General features: G+C 56.3%; 6 protein-coding genes across 6 annotated transcripts; 3 read left to right on the forward strand and 3 right to left on the reverse strand.

The window, feature by feature from the left end:
* The first annotated feature begins 11 nt into the window (after positions 1–11).
* Positions 12–1905, forward strand: B0H64DRAFT_472124 (WD40-repeat-containing domain protein). The gene is made up of 3 exons (XM_062807921.1): positions 12–938; positions 1003–1618; positions 1678–1905. The coding sequence occupies exons 1-3, from the start codon at positions 150–152 to the stop codon at positions 1761–1763; spliced, it is 1491 nt and encodes a 496-aa protein (XP_062662431.1). The 5' UTR covers positions 12–149; the 3' UTR covers positions 1764–1905.
* A 6-nt stretch (positions 1906–1911) lies between these two features.
* On the reverse strand, positions 1912–4093 carry B0H64DRAFT_415411 (P-loop containing nucleoside triphosphate hydrolase protein; the record flags this gene model as incomplete). The annotated part of the gene is made up of 2 exons (XM_062805100.1): positions 1912–3840; positions 3905–4093. 2 exons carry the CDS (start codon positions 4091–4093, stop codon positions 1912–1914), a joined length of 2118 nt encoding a protein of 705 aa, XP_062662432.1.
* Positions 4094–6168: 2075 nt separating this feature from the next.
* Positions 6169–8597, forward strand: B0H64DRAFT_430024 (uncharacterized protein; the record flags this gene model as incomplete). The annotated part of the gene is made up of 6 exons (XM_062805918.1): positions 6169–6221; positions 6712–6750; positions 6840–7023; positions 7082–7677; positions 7730–8035; positions 8093–8597. The coding sequence occupies 6 exons, from the start codon at positions 6169–6171 to the stop codon at positions 8595–8597; spliced, it is 1683 nt and encodes a 560-aa protein (XP_062662433.1).
* Positions 8598–8880: 283 nt separating this feature from the next.
* B0H64DRAFT_85633 (Prefoldin) lies at positions 8881–10130 on the reverse strand. The gene is made up of 5 exons (XM_062808885.1): positions 9946–10130; positions 9636–9797; positions 9438–9547; positions 9223–9340; positions 8881–9056 (listed from the first exon to the last, which is right to left on the reverse strand). The coding sequence occupies exons 1-5, from the start codon at positions 9980–9982 to the stop codon at positions 8995–8997; spliced, it is 489 nt and encodes a 162-aa protein (XP_062662434.1). The 5' UTR covers positions 9983–10130; the 3' UTR covers positions 8881–8994.
* Positions 10131–10336: 206 nt separating this feature from the next.
* Positions 10337–12005, reverse strand: B0H64DRAFT_439346 (P-loop containing nucleoside triphosphate hydrolase protein; the record flags this gene model as incomplete). Its single annotated transcript, XM_062806420.1, has 2 exons — positions 10337–11202; positions 11261–12005. The coding sequence occupies 2 exons, from the start codon at positions 12003–12005 to the stop codon at positions 10337–10339; spliced, it is 1611 nt and encodes a 536-aa protein (XP_062662435.1).
* Positions 12006–12407: 402 nt separating this feature from the next.
* Positions 12408–15377, forward strand: B0H64DRAFT_386605 (uncharacterized protein). The gene has a single exon (XM_062803150.1). The coding sequence runs from the start codon at positions 12690–12692 to the stop codon at positions 15219–15221; it is 2532 nt and encodes an 843-aa protein (XP_062662436.1). The 5' UTR covers positions 12408–12689; the 3' UTR covers positions 15222–15377.
* Positions 15378–15470: the final 93 nt, after the last annotated feature.

Here is a 15470-nt window from a genome sequence, read left to right on the forward strand (position 1 = left end):
AAGATGCGCTGCAGCAAGCAAGTGGAGCCGACGCCATCTTCAACCATCGAACGCGACGAACAAGTGACCGAGGCAACTTGACGAGGAACAAGCCATTCCCACATCATCACAGCGAAATTTGAGAATTAGAGATACCCACAGCCGCAACCATGACGGCAGAAGTAGCCGCCAACAATGGCGCCGATGTTTCACGACTCGAGGCTCTCATCCGCGACAACGCGCGCAAGACCAAGTCCATCTACGCCAACACAACCTCAGATCCATCTGCCCGTAAGCGCATAAAGCTAGATCCCGGTATGGCGTCCGAAGACCCCGACATCACGAAATCATCCCTCTCCCTCAGGCTCCACGCCGAATACAGCGATGTTCAGACCCTACCCGAAGCCATCGCCAGAAAGCTGCCCGCGGCCGGCCCGCGCAAGAGGAAGACCAAAGCCGCCGAGGAAGCACCGTCCAAGTCAGAAGAGCACGCGCGCAAGTTGATAGAGGGAATACCCGCGAGCAAGACGGCTGGCGCAGCAGGCGGCCCCGGTTCCAGCGCCCTGGTCCTCTCTCGCAACAAACCTACTGGTGCCGCCAGCACAAAAACCCAACAACGCAACGAACCACAGAACATGTCTCTTAGCCGGCGGCCCGACAGCATGTTGGCGCAGCCGCGGCCGGACTGGCACGCGCCGTGGAAGCTGCAGCGCGTCATCAGCGGGCATCTGGGTTGGGTCCGGGCGTTGGCGGTGGAGCCGAACAATCAGTGGTTTGCGTCGGGCGCTGGGGATCGGACCATCAAGATCTGGGATCTGGCGTCGGGTCGGTTGCGGCTGACGCTGACGGGGCATATCTCAACGGTGCGAGGGCTGGCTGTTTCGCCGCGGCACCCCTACTTGTTTTCGTGCGGTGAAGACAAGATGGTGAAGTGCTGGGACCTGGAGACGAACAAAGTGGTAAGTGAACTTCGCGTTGAGGCTATTGGACCATTTGGCCTTGGAAATTGACAGTGACCCACAGATCCGACACTACCACGGCCATCTCTCGGGCGTGTACGCTCTCAAGCTCCACCCCACCATCGACGTGCTCGTCACGGGCGGGCGCGACGGCGCGGCGCGGGTGTGGGACATGCGGACGCGCAGCAACGTGCACGTGCTCTCGGGCCACACGGGCACGGTGGCGGACCTGGTCTGCCAGGAGGCGGACCCGCAGGTCATCACGGGCAGCCTGGACTCGACGGTGCGCATGTGGGACCTGGCGGCGGGCAAGACGATGGGGGTCCTGACGCACCACAAGAAGGGCGTGCGCGCGCTGGCCACCCACCCGACCGAGTTCACCTTCGCCACCGGCAGCACGGGCACCATCAAGCAGTGGAAGTGCCCCGAGGGCGCCTTCATGCAGAACTTTGAGGGCCACAACGCCATCATCAACACCATGTCGGTCAACGACCAGAACGTCTTCTTCTCCGGCGGTGACAACGGGTCCATGAGCTTCTGGGACTGGAAGTCGGGCCACCGCTTCCAGGCCCTGGATACCACGGCGCAGCCTGGCTCGCTGGATGCCGAGTCCGGGCTGATGAGCTCCATCTTTGACAATTCCGGCTCGAGGTTAATATGTGGCGAGGCGGATAAGACCAGTAAGCTCTCCTTAGTATCTGTGCGGGTTTTGTGTGGACCGGAAGCTAACAATCGGCAGTCAAAATCTGGAAGGAGGATACAACTGCCACGCCAGAATCACATCCCCTCGAATGGAAGCCGACGTTATCAAGGAGGAAGTTTTAAACTGAGGGTTTGAGTAATAGCGGGTGTTTGTACAGATGTATATATATTTGTTGCCGCATCATACGCGCACAGGGAACCGGATAGATAGAATGAGCCTGACCTTTCTATCCTGGTCTAATGTATGCATGTATATCTGGGTATCTCTCTACTACAACATCACACCAAGCCCCTTAATCTCCGGGTCATCCCGGAAGGCCAGCCTAACCTCCTCATCCCCCACCGCCAGACGCATCTTACTCGGCCGTTCCGCCTTGTGCGCCTCCAAATTAATGATCCCCGCCCCCGTAAGATCCACCGCAGCCGCGCTCAACCCCGCAGGCCGCACCAGCTGGGAGCTATTCTTCGCCCGGACCGGCCCCATCAGCCCCCCCGTGTTCCCCCCAGCCCCAGCGGCGGCGGCGCCGTTAGTAATCTCGGCGGCCTTGCGGTCGAGCAGCGCCAGCGGCCTGCTCTCGCCCGCCAGCTTGAGCGTGCGCTGCATCTCCTCCAGCACGTCGCCGAACGTGCTCTCGGCAAGGCCCGTGCGCTGCGTGCGCATCAGCAGCGCCGCCAGCAGCAGCCGCGACGCGAAGGGCAGCGTGCGTAGGTACTGCTGCAGCGGGTTGCTCGTGGCCTCGCTGATGGCGCGCCGGACGGTTTCGATCGTGACGCGTCCGGCGGTGGCGGCGGCGGATTTTTTCTTTTTGGTGGGGGTGTCGTCGGTTTTGGGCTTGCGCCCTCTCTTGCTTGGGGTGTCCGGCGCCCCTGCCGCCGTCTCGTCCGCTTCACGCCCCTTGGCATCCGCCTCGGCTAGCTCGACCGCCCGCCGGCAGATGTCGAGGGCCCGTCTGGCGTCGCCGCTCACGGCGGCCACCTTGCGCGCGGCGAACTGCACGGCGTCGCCGTCGACGATGTCGCCCGGCACTCCCTCCAGGCGGCTCTGGACGATGCGCATCAACTGCTCGTGGTTGTAACCGGGGAAGGTGATGCGGGTGAGCCCCAGGCGGGAGCTGATCTTGTTGCTGAGGGTGCGCTCGGGCAGGTCCATGGTGTTGGCGACGGCGAGGACGATGAGGCGGCTGTGGCGCAGGCCGGGCCAGTTGAAAAAGTTGTACATGACGCCCTGGTTCTTGGTCACCAGCTGGTCGAGCTCGTCCATCAGCACCACGCACGGCACCCGCCGCGGCGACGGGTGGCTGAACTCCCGCTCCAGCAGGTCGAGTGCCTGCGCCGGGCTGACCCGCTGCCCCTTGAGCGCCTCCCAGAGGAGGGAGTAGGACTGGTGCGGGTCGGTAATCTTCATCCCGTTGATCTCCACGAAGATGAAGTCGTCCAGCTCGTCTGCCCGCACTGCCGCGTCCAAGTGGCTGACTACCTCACGCACCGTCGCCGTCTTGCCCGTCCCCGGCGTGCCCGAGATGTAGATGCACGTGCCGGACCCGTCGGTGATGGCCGCCTCGAGGTGTGAATAGACCAGGCTGAATTCGGCTTCGCGGCAGGGGAGGCTAGTCGGCACCGACGCAACGTGGAGTTGGGTGCGGGCGAGCTGGTAGGGGGAGGCGTGGATGTGGTGTGGAGAGAGGACGCGGGTTGCGAGCGGGGTGAATTCGAGATGCTTTTTGACGAGGATGCGCCGGTGTGAGGAGGGGGTCGCGGGCTTGCTGCCGGGCTTGCGCTTGCTGCTGGGGGTGACAGCGTCGCGGGTGCGGGCTCTCTTCGGGGTGCGCGGTGTTCCTGGGGCGTAGTCGCCCTCGCGGCCGTCGTCTGCCTCGTGCTTGTAGTCCTGGTCGGTTGGTTCGTCCTTTGCTTGTCTTCGCTTGCGGGTGGCTTTGGTGTTTTTGAGCACCATCTCCTGCAGACTATCCATATCATCTCGCCCGCGGTAGATATCTTCCCAGACAAACTCGTCCGTGTATGTGCCCGTTCGTGTGTTGCATCCCCTGCGGCAGATAAACACCTTGCCAAACTCGCTCGACTTGCGCGGCACCTTGCCAGTCGGGTACTTGGCCATGAATGCAGCCTCGGACAGGATGTAAGCTTTGCCATTGAGGGTGGCTAGGGAGTTGACATCGAAGGCAGGGGTAATGTACAGCTCGTTCTAGATGCAAAATCAAGCCGTTAGCCAAAACCCAAGCTCCGCAGATAGACGGACAGCTGCTCACCTCGAGAAAGTCGGTCCTCTTCTTTTTCGGGTTGCGGATCTCCTGGGAGGACGAAAACCACATAAAGTATGCTGCCTTTTCGCCCTCCTCGTCGGTCTGGAATTCGCATATTATGCCAACCCAGGCTTCGTTAGAGCCATCAGCCTTCAGCAATACCGTATCCCCCAAGTAGCACTCAAAGGTACCCATGCGAGCGCCGATGATCTGGGGTTGGTGCACCGTGGTCCGTTTCCGCTTTCTCCCGGTCTCTTCGGCGGGCTCTTCCTCGGCCACTTCCTTATCGTAGATCCATTCCCAGGGGAGGTCGTCTGTCCCCAACTCATCGTCCGAGTCTTCCCTGGCCACGCCTGGGAGAGGTTGTTTCGTGCGCGTCCGCCCAGTAACGCCGGGCATTTTGGAATTATAAAAACAAGAGTGAGGTTATGTTGTTCCTGGGGGTTGGCAGAAATCTAGATATGCGTTGTCCGAGTGCGGAGGTGTTGGGTGTGCAAGTGCACGTAGTCGCATGGGGATGCTGTCCAGCGACGCGTCTCGGCCAGGTTTCGTCGCGTCAAATCAATTAAGATCCCTGTCTCAGCTGCTTCGTGCAGAGCCCGGGACTGCCCAGCAACGGCAAACCAGGGGCCACCGGGAATGCCAAGACCAGCGCATCGAAGCGATTTTACTTCACATGGAAACCAACTCGTTATCTACCCCTGGAGAGGCCACATATTATTATTCTAGGGTAGGTAGATTATTAGTGACTATCCATCACAAAGCCCTTGTTACTCAGTCCCGATCCATTCGTGGTGATTTAGCAAAAGGATGCATTCTCGTACCCTAACCCTCGATCAAAGTAAACACAGGAAAAGGGGTAAACGATTTGAGAGCAGAAGTGTGGTTATTATTGTGGCAGTCATCCTTTCACCACGGCGATCTACTCGTGTATAAATTGATGCTCAGATAATTCTTACTCGTGGATCAGTTGGAGGTACATGTAAAGGAGGCCAAGTCGGACAAAGACAAGGGAATCTGGGGGGAATGTAGCGACTGGGAGCGAGCGATGGTAAACAGATGTGGAAGAGGACCCAGTGTCTCACCATCTTGAATTGTGTAAGCTTAAATTGGCAAGATAGGTGTATATTCCTTGGTTTAAAAGTCAAATATACCCTCTCTCTCTTCTCACTTATGAGGCGTTACTTAAGGAGTCCGGGGGTATTCCTGTAAATAAAACGGCCTCCACCGAACAGTCAAAGGGGGTTGAGTACTTACAGGTAGTTATGTTTTTGCTATGGTACACCTTTGTGAAGATGCCCTTCATTCCTCAAACTGTATGCCTTTGTCAAAATCGTGCCCTCCATGTGCCTGCTTCACGTTGCACACCATTACCACATGCACGGCCCGGCCCCATGCTTCCTTCCTCCTTCCACTCTTAATTTCCGTCTGAATCGTCACCATCATCCGCCTCGTCGGCCGATCATTCTTCCCTTTCGAGATCCTGCTGTGATATTTTATTGCTTCTCAAGTTCAAATCCTGCGTTTCTTCTTCTCCAACCAACCGACCAAACCGACCCGACCCGCAAGCCTGTGAGTACTCCCTGATCACCGCGAGGGCAACGTCATTTAATCTTCATTGTCACTAAATATACCAAAGCAACTTTAAAGAAATATCAACATGCCCAGCGTCTGGGCCACCAAGGAGAGCCGCGGCGGGTCCCAGCCCGCCAGAGGAGCAGAGACCGCGGGGCCCTCGTCGGCCCAGAATCCCACCGCGTCCGGGTATGCTTCTCTCAGTTTCGCGTTTATTTTCCCACCAATTTCAAGCTTCCGATCTTCGATATGCTTTCTCGGCTTTCGTCATTCCTCATTATTCTGGCCCCAGCTCATTTATTTCTATTTCTGTCATGTCTTTCGGTCTTGTCGTCCTACCGAAGTAGAGAGACAGACCTCAGCTCTACCTGGTTGGCCGGTTGCCCTGGCTGTGGCTGCTTTCTCATCCGCTTTTCCATGTTTCACGACTCTCTTCAAATCATGGCCGGATTTCTTTCAGAAACCTTTTGTTTTCTCCATTAAGTCTGTCCTCCAAAGACACTCTTTAAACTGCTGGTGTCCAGTCCTATTTCCAACCCCAGGATACTTCTATTTCGACTCCGTTAGTTTCTGTCGCGGTGGCCCTTTGACTGACTCACCTCAGCAGTACAACGACCGCCACCACCACCACCACTCCCACCACCACCGCTGCCGCCCATGCCACCGCCGCCAACACCGCCAATCCCCGCCCCACCATGGCCGCCGTCGCCGCCGCCAACCTCCGTTCCGCCTCCCCCCTCCCAGCCGAGTACGTTTCCTCCTCATCCCAAAAAGGTTCACTTTGAGCTTGAGTATTTGTTCATTTTTGTGCCCCCCAAAGCCTCAGTTATATTGCCCCTTTGCTTTTGTTTACCTTCCGTGTTTGGCTTCTTTCTCAGGGAAGTTGCGGGTCTACTCGGGGTAGGAGGTTACCACCTTCCTCCAGCACCGCCGAGCCTCAGGCTTCCATCCGGGAAGGCACACTGCACAGGCTGCCTAGCATGGCCCCGAGTGGCTCTTGCTCACCTGCCTTTTCTTTTTGCACCAGCCCAGCCCTGGCTGATGTAGCCGAGCTCTTCTTGAAAGTTTTCTTATTTAGGGTCGCTTTCCTCCCCCTCCTGCTCTGGATTTCTTCCTTTCCCCAACTTTCCAAGGACTTCAGCTCCTTGATTTGTTTCGAGACTCAGTCTCTCGAACAGATTTTGACTTGGCTTACCTGCTCTATTTTCGGGTTGATAGTTGACTGGTGTTTTATCCAGCAATTCGCAGAGCAGCGAAGCTCCTCCCGCCATTTCTAGGTAAGTTGCTCTTTCTGTTGTTGGGTCGGCTGCTTCTTCTTTGCCCATCTCCCCTCCCCGACCACCCCTCCCACTGACCCTCCAAATAGCGATCTCCCAGTTCGGGTGACGGCGCCCGGTTGTCTTGCTCCCCCGCGACGGGGAAACCGATCGTCGCGCCAGAACGGGGTCTTCGACCCGAGAAAGGCGATGGATCAAGTTGCGCGACGGAAGATCTTTACCTCGGGGGCGGACCAGGTCACCAAGAGACCCCCGCCAAGGTTGAATGTCGCGGTAAGTCGTCTTACTCCTGCGAATCCCAATGTTTAGAATGTCCGACTGACTTTAGCAGGTCGTGGTGTCTTGGCCCGCGCCGGGACGCGGTTTCAAGGACGTACACGGCTCCGATACCGACGTCATGGCCGTGATCTCTCGAACAGCGAGAGATCATGAGGCCATGATTGAGGTGGAGGATGTCGACTCTGCCGTCACCGTCACCGTCAAGGCGACGAACCGAGCGAAGGCCGCAAAAGTCATCGCACTCCTTCGGACCCAGCTCCTACACCGACCGGAGGAGGAGCTGTGGCGTGCCCGGCTACTGGTCAACCCCCCGACCAACAATAACAAGGACCTCCTAACGGTGGTTCTTCAGTCCAAGGAGGGTACTACTGGTCGGTGCATTACCGCCGCAAAGATTAAGAACCTCGGTAGCACCGATATAGGCGGCGTCGCCGAAAAGAAGGCCAGGTATAAGGCCGATCTGGCGAAGACTCTAGACAAGGCGACGGAAGGTCTGCGTCATGAACCCAACGGTATGTACATGAAGGTGCAATTCGGTACCCTCATTCTCAATGAGTGGAAGAAAGATAAGGTGGAGTACAACTTTGCCGAGTTGCAAGCCCTACTTCGCAGTGCCGGAACGAGGGGCACTTCCAAGATGCTCAATATGTAAGTTTACATTCTTCGACCCGATAACTACAGTTGATTGACACATCGTCAGAGTCAGCGAGGCTGCTGTGGAGGCACTCATCGGTCGGCTTTCCAAGGCCAACATGGAGTTGCCCGAGCACGTGAGGGACTTCTTCGAGGGCCCCAATGGCGAACAGGGTGATCCGGTTCGGTCTCACTCCATCATCCTGGAAACCAAGAACCTCACCGTCGAGTCGACCTTTGAACCGGTGGCAGGGCAACAAGACAGGGCTCAGAACGGCAAACGGGGGAAGCGGTATACCCTTGGCCCGTTAACGACCCATCAACTCGAGAAGCAGCACCGGGCGACGGAGGTTATCACCGTTTGCCCAGAGAGGTGAGCCGAGGCAAGCATCTCTTCCCCACCGCGCAGACCTACTAACATTGACCGTAGCATACACGACTGGGGATTCGAGATTCGGAAAAAGGCTGCAGAGCAGGTCACTCCGCCGTCGGCGCCCTTCAAGGTCGAGGCCTTACAAAAGAACGTCATGTTCAAGGGAGGGTCGTTGGGTGAAGGTTTCCCTAACATTTCCATCAACGACTACTTTCTCCAGAATAACCACATCAACCATGTTCACGGCAAAACGACCCTACGATATACACTCGGCTGGAAGTACACGCTGGACATCAACTTGTTTCACGCGTGGCAGTCGAAGAAACCTGGGCAGAACGCCGGGACCATGGTCACCACTGCCAGCGTGGCGCTTTTTAGCGATATCTGGGACGATGACATGCGTGCGAACGTGCGCACTCCTCGGGAGTGGGAGAACACCTTCGCCAAGCAGTTCCTGAAGCACGAGCAAGAGGACCAAGCTCCCGGTGACACGGCGGCGGAGTCTATGGATCACCTACTCGCGTGGGTCGACTGGATCCGTAAAGCGCTCGACAGCGCTTAAACGCGTGGATGGTAGAGGTGTGTTGGTAAGGGAGGCGAGGGTGGGATGTACCAATACCCTTTTTTTGTTCTCTTTCTCTCTTCTTACCGCGACGACTTTCGCGCTTGCTGGGGAGGGGGTTAACTCCATTTTGCTTGCCATGAACGGGTTGGTGGTTGAAGTCGAAAATGGGTGGGGTATGGACGACTGGATTTGTTAGTGTGATGTATTACCAGAGGTGCCTGTTGGCCCGCATGATAAGAAAACACGTAAAACCCATAAAACCCATGTTCGTTGTGCAACATTGTGATATGACAAGGTGTCGTATTTGGGAGCGTTCTCTTGGCCAGACGGCATCTATTGCTACTTAGATCGTGATCTACACGAGCCCTCACAGTTTATCCTATGGCCGACCGTGTCATGACGATGCTTGCCCTGCCGCACCTGGTCCTCCTTGTGCTAGAACCTTTTGCCGTAGGACTACGTAAAGTGTGCGTCAGTACATGAGTAGTTGACGGTGCTTCATTAATGGGTGTGATGACAGGTGCGAGGGAGAGGCGCCAGTTGGGGGAGTGTATGGTTGGAAGTTTGGTTGCGGTTCTGGTTCTGGTTATAGCATGAGGGGGGAACGGAGGAGAGAGCAAACCTTCTTCGACAACGCGCAAGTTGTTGGTCTTGGCCTGCACGATGCCCTCCAGCCCTTGGATGTTGCCGGTCAGTTCCTTGACCTTGGCGTCGTAGAACTCGGAGGCGGATTCCGTCGTCTGTTGGCCGGGTTAGCTTGGGAGGTGTGTGTATGGGGGGGGGGGAGGGAATTGGGGGATTGGGGTGGCCTGGTGTGGTGGTTGGACGGCACGGTACCTTTTCCACGTAGAAACCTGTCCCGACGTCGACGAGCACCCGGTCCGGGTCCGCGAGGTTGCCTTTGACGTAGAGGGAGTTGGTGAGCGGGACGAGGACGGACTTCTCTTCTGTTGCGGGGGGTTAGCATCCATGGTTTGTGTTTGGGAAGTGGGAAGGATCGAGATGGCGGGTCATTAATCGTAAGGGGTCACGCACTGTCGAATGATGATGATCCCGACTTGACTACCCGCAGGCACTCCTTGAACTTGGCTTGGGCAGCGGCAAGCTGGGCATAGGAGCTCGAGAGGTGCTCGACCTCGCCGTCGAGCTGCTTCTTGACGGCCGTCAGCTGTTGGGCGCTGAGGGTGCCGAGGTCGACTGCGGCGTGTTAGTGTTTTGGTCTTATTGAGAGAGCGAGATGAAGCTCAAGAGGGGTGCTTTATGGATGCCATGGTGGGGCAGCTTTTGGCCAAGGCGAGCGTTGCGTTTTCAGGTTCGGGGGTGAAAAAGCTTCGACGGAACTCACCTGCCTCTCCTTGTTGTTGGCCACCGCGACTGGCCATCTTGACAAGTCTGGATCTGGGTAATTTAGGACTGAAGGTGTGTGGGTGATAGGCGGGTAGGACTCAGCTCCAGTGAGCAGCTTAAACGAGCCTGAATCCTTCAAGGAATATGTTGGTGCCCCGCTAATAACAACGGCTGAAGGTGGGGTTGTTTGAAGCCAATGCGGGGGTTTGTATGTACATAAGCACGATAAGATAATAAAGGTTGTGCGGGTCCTTGAACCTTATATGGAGTGGGGATACGCGTTAATTAGGTGATCTTGGCATTTCTTTGTACAGATTAGTCGCGAGCCGAATAATCTGAGCTTAACATGCGGAAATTTGCAGATCTAACCTAGGACAATCCGCTATCATTCAGTCCTCATCGTGCATCCCATATGCTCCCCCTCCTTCCGCAACACCTTTCTTCCCAAAGTTGTCCAATTCGTTCTTGGTGACGGCACTCAGTGTGACGGGTCGAACCTTCTTCATGGCCAGGTCAAAATGCGCCGTGGTCAGTGTTCGGACGTCCGTGTCCTCCGGTTGCTCGTCCACTGCAAGAGTAGCAGCAGTGACACATAGATTCTTGAGATCCGAGCCCGTGTACCTGTCGGTGATCCTTGCCAGGTGCGGAATCATCACGCTCGGGGGCGGCTCCATCCGCTCGGCACGAAGAAGTAGACGAAGGATGCCTTCCCTCGCGGACGTATCGGGGGGGCCAATTTCGATGTGCACGGGTGCGCGTCGAAGAACGGCCGGGTCGAGGTCGAACGGTCGATTAGTCGCGAGGAGCACGAACGGCGAGTCTCGATCGCTGGTAAGGCCGTCCCAGCACATGAGAAACTGGTTGAGCATGGCTCGCAAATGTCGCTTCTCGCCCGCCTTGCGGGTTCCCAGCATGGCATCGGCCTCATCCAGGAAGATGATGCACGGCTTCAGTTTCCTGCCGAAGGTGAATAGGGCCTTGATTACCTTCTCATCTTCGCCGTGGCACTTCTGCCACAACTCAGCCGTGGAGACGGCCAACATGTTGCAGCCGGACTGTTTGGCGAGCCCTTTTGCTAATAGAGACTTTCCAGTGCCTGGCGGGCCCCAAAGAATTGCGCCCGTGACCCGGTTCCCTTGTAGGACGCCATGGTTGAATGCTTTTTGCCGTTCAAGTGATCGCTTAGTTACCCTCTCCAGCTCTCGTGTGACGGAGCTATGGACAAACATGTTTTCGTAATTTGGTGGAATGCTATCTGCATCGACATTGTTAATATTGCCATGCACATCCAGGCTTGACGACGGGCGACGTACCGATATTCACGATGCACTCCAAGAACATGTGCTCATACCGGTTGGCTACAAGAGACTTCCACTTCCACATTTTCCTCGCGTGCTCCCGAGGTCGGCGAACCCCGATCTGAGATGCCTGTGAGTCCAGGTCGGTATCGTAGGCCTCATCCTCGCCATCCTTGCCGCCCTTGTTCTCGTTGTCCGAGTCAGATCCGTAACCTCCCGGGGCTTTGCGCCAGCTTCGAGAAGCCGCATATTGAGAACGCTTGGCTTTGAAACGCGAAGTGGCCACCGAGAATGCATCATCTGCATTCACATTGACATCTAGATGCGAGTTGTCATTGTTGCCATCAACATTGTTTTGCGATGTGCTCGCCCTGCGGATGTCATCAAACGAACGCGGGACTGCATGGTGTGTCTGGTCCAGGGGATGTAACGTGGTTTTGTCACCTTCGGGATCGTAGTAGAGGAATTCAGGAGGGGAGGTTTGTGCAGTCGTTGCATCAGCCGGGGGCGGAGCCGAATTGTGTTCTTGGTTCTCCGAGGTGGAACAGAAGCTGAACGTTGGATTTGGTGTCGGTATTGGTCCTGGAGGCTCATTCCGGCCCGGGTTCGGGCTCCAGTTTGGACTCAGGAGAGCCGGGACTGCAGTCGTGGAATCGACCGGTTCCGGGCCGCTACCATTGGCGACAGGATCCGGGACGGAGATACCCCTTGATCTCAGGAATACCCGTCGATACGGCTCAAGACTGTCCAGTCGGCTCATGGCCACGGTGTAGCTGCAAGGTATCTTACTGTCGGACTTGGAATTTCAGATTCAGGTCGTGGCGATGGGGGTGAGGGATGAGGGATGAAGCCCGAAGCCCGTTCTGGCACACAAAACAATAGGCGCTAACTGCGGATAACTCTGCGGCTCTGCTTAGGTAGCAACATGCAAGGGAAGCCCAGACCAGGCTCGCTAGAAGATCAGAGAAATACTTTCCTTTTAGGTCTTCACACCCCTAGGGGTGCGTTTTTCTCAGCAGGCGCATGCTGCATCGACAACGCGCAAGACTACTAGTTCTGCAGCTTATGCTGTGCAATGGCGGCTCAGAACGGCAATATGATGCGGGGTCTTGTCGGTGTTCGAATGCCAATACGATGGGATTGGCGTGGCAGCTAATCGACAGGTTCATGGCGCCCATGACAGCCAGAACTTTCCCCTTGATTGGATACCTACCTGCCTTATCTGTGGAAGCGGCAGAGGTTCGAGACCGGGCGATGGGCCACCCTGCAGTGCCTGCACTCGTCAGCATCCAGGTCGCTCCTGCCTAGGTCTAACAAGAACAATCTCCAGCCGGCGCTGCCTTCTCAACAGTGCACTGGGCTCTTTCTTTCTCTCTTTGGTCTCAATTTTTACTTACCTTACTAAGGTAGAACTAGCAACATCAAAACCAGCAACTCCTTGGCAATGGACCCCGAGAAGAATGGCAGTTCCTCGGGCACTTCGTGTCAACGAGAAGAGGCAGAGGCTCATGCCCCCGAGGATTCACAGCACCAGAATAGGATAGCCTTCCCTCGCATCCGAGGCCGAAGGACACAATCCCGGTTAGAGCACCCGGTGCTATCGTGGAAAAAGCCCCCGCCCCAGCCTCTTGCCGAACCAGAAGCCCCGAAGTTGCCCAAACGAGGAAAAGAAGTGAGATGCAACCTCGAAGCCATCATGGACAAGCTCAAGCCCTTTCACCTTCCCGGAGCTAAATCACACTCCCAACTTGAGCTCGACAGTCTTGCAGACTACGGTGTTGTCGACCGTGACGCTCTCGCATTGCGCAGGGTAGAAGCCGAGCGCTTCGTGGCAGTCATACAGAACCCGAAGAAGCCCGTCACCGCTGACCTGCACTTGGTTGGCCAACAGTACCAGTACTTGCAGGCCGCCTGCGCCGGCGAGGCTTGCTACCGACGACTCTCTTCCATGTCCCAGACCATATCCGCCGCACTCAACCTCTGCCTTCTGGACAACGAATGCGTCAACACCCAGTACTGCAAGCGCATTTCAAGCCGCGAACGACTCCAGAGTTATGTCCAGCGTGCTCGCGTGGCTGCGCGCGAGGAATCTACCAACAGCGAAGACGAGGGTCACCGTGCATCAGTCTTTGCCCTCGTTGACTACGTCTCTGCCATCCTGGCCCGCTTGATTAGCCAAACCGCAGAAGGAGAGTTTTGGCTCTTGAACACACTCGCTGCTTTGGCGGCACGCACCGCAAAAATCAAGTTCCTCTTATTCGATATTGTCGCCAATGCGGTCAAAGCGGCCAACACAGGCCAGGAAGTTCTCGATCGCGGCGCTGACAAAGGCTCACTCGGAGACTTCTCCATGAATGCCGACTTTGACGAAGAGGAGTGCGAAGAAGCTTTGCGCATCATCAATGCGAACCAAAAAGACGGCCTCGCATCCGAAATGGATGCTTCCGTGGCTTCGTTCTGCGTCAACCAGAACAAATATCGCTCCGGGTTGAACACTGCGATGCGGCACGCCCTCAGCTGTCTTCGCCTTATGAATCTTTCCGGGCTGCCCGCGACGACATACGAGATGTGCTTACTGGTCTACGACATTGGCTTCGAGGGCTTCAAGACTGTTCTCTTCCAAGATAGGGACCTAGAGTACTCTGCTTCGTCAGATCGCGACGTGCTGAATACGACCCAGTCTGCCCTCGTTATACTCGACCAGATTCTCAAACAGCTTCAAGCGAGCAAGTCCCACCGACTCATCAGTGAAAAAGACCAGACCGTTGTCGAGTGGGCGTATCACGAGCTCGAAGAGTCTGGCATCGGAACAGTGACACCCGCTCAACTCATCCCGCAGAAAGTCCCGCTCGATTCTATGGCTGATATCGTCACCGTCATGGTGCCACTCGCCTTTACCAGCCCCATGCTACTGGCGGCGTTCACACAGTTCCGCACGATGATGGCCTTGTCTGGAGGTGTCAAGGACGTTGTGCGATCGTTCCAGGAAGGCCAGTTTGGCACTTATTGCAGGCTCTATACGAGAGAATTCGACCAGGAAGCCCAAGGCCGGGAAATATTACGGCTTTCGCAGGCATTCAAGTGCCGCACCTTCTCCCGCTGCAGGCTTATCGACAAAATGGAGGACAGTTCTTCAAGCTTTCCCCATCTGGCAGAAGGGGTTCCAGACGACACAGAATACGAGAGCCTGGAGAAAGAGCTCATCAAATGCTCCGTCAAAATGAATGGATGGCTGATAGACGAGAGCTCGGTGACAGTTGCCTGCCGCCGTTATGTTTCTGGAGTCATGTCTACGGCCCTGGTGCTTGCTGCGGGCGGGTTAACCATTGGCTTCACCGTCGGCGAGCGCATCCCAGGTGTTGATCCGTTCAACCTCGCCACCTATACTTGGGTCGTTGCCGCCTTTGTCGTTCTAGTATGCAAAGCTGTCCTGGTTGAGAGCTGGGCTTGGAGCGACTTTCTCCAATTCAAAGTTCGCTGCAAATCCGTGTCCGAGTTAGCAGCCACCACACAGATGGACGAACAAGTCATCATCGCGAAGCTGCTCCACGATGACTGTGGCGACAGCATCCTGGTTACTAGGGGACCCTTCAACTCCGTTTTCCGGCGACAGGCAAATTCCGAGGACGGGTTTTCCATCGATGTCAAAATCAAGCCCACAACTTTGATTCTTAGTGGCCTCGCTCCGCTCAAGGTTGTGACTCCCCGCGGACACGCCATCGTATGTCTGGATCACCGTCGAGGCACATTCCTAGCATTCGTCCAGCACGAAGGTGTCAAGAAGAAGGAGCACCTTGTCTGCGATGACATTGACCGGCACATTAGGGACTGGAAGGCCCCGAAGCCGCGGAGAGGGTGGCGCGGCGCCAACCAAGTCGAACCGTGCATGCTTCATTTGACAAAAGCGAGTGATTTCAAATGGAAACGCGTTCAAGGTCTGTGCGACCTTAAAGAGGGGGAAGTTGTTTTCGTCTAGGGTCTCGTCAGCCGCACCTTGCTGCATTTTGCGAAGTCAGGAAATTGGCGAACGGCATCTCGGTTTCCCTTCCCTTCTTGGTCACCGCAATCGCACTTCTTATCCAATTAATCACATTAGATACCACTTGGCGACAAGATGAGGCTCCTCATGCTCCCCTCCCGCATGCACTCCTGTGTCGTTCAAGCCATATCGCCCAATCAATGTTAGAGCGGGGGGATACCTTCATCCAATGTCTTTCCTCATCCT

The sequence above is a fragment of the Chaetomium fimeti genome (genome assembly GCF_033439085.1).
Source record: "Chaetomium fimeti strain CBS 168.71 chromosome Unknown B0H64scaffold_2, whole genome shotgun sequence".
Lineage (NCBI taxonomy): Eukaryota > Fungi > Ascomycota > Sordariomycetes > Sordariales > Chaetomiaceae > Chaetomium > Chaetomium fimeti.

Excerpts from the sequence above, each read along its gene's own strand:
- B0H64DRAFT_472124 (XM_062807921.1), top strand. The coding sequence starts at position 150 with ATGACGGCAGAAGTAGCCGCCAACAATGGCGCCGATGTTTCACGACTC. Across the intron at positions 939-1,002 it reads ACCTGGAGACGAACAAAGTG|ATCCGACACTACCACGGCCA; the intron begins GTAAGTGAACTT and ends AGTGACCCACAG. Across the intron at positions 1,619-1,677 it reads TGGCGAGGCGGATAAGACCA|TCAAAATCTGGAAGGAGGAT; the intron begins GTAAGCTCTCCT and ends AACAATCGGCAG.
- B0H64DRAFT_85633 (XM_062808885.1), bottom strand. The coding sequence starts at position 9,982 with ATGGCCAGTCGCGGTGGCCAACAACAAGGAGAGGCAG. Across the intron at positions 9,548-9,635 it reads GGGATCATCATCATTCGACA|AAGAGAAGTCCGTCCTCGTC; the intron begins GTGCGTGACCCC and ends CCCCCGCAACAG. Across the intron at positions 9,057-9,222 it reads CTTGCGCGTTGTCGAAGAAG|TCCTACGGCAAAAGGTTCTA; the intron begins GTTTGCTCTCTC and ends CACTTTACGTAG.
- B0H64DRAFT_386605 (XM_062803150.1), top strand. The coding sequence starts at position 12,690 with ATGGACCCCGAGAAGAATGGCAGTTCCTCGGGCACTTCGTGTCAACGA.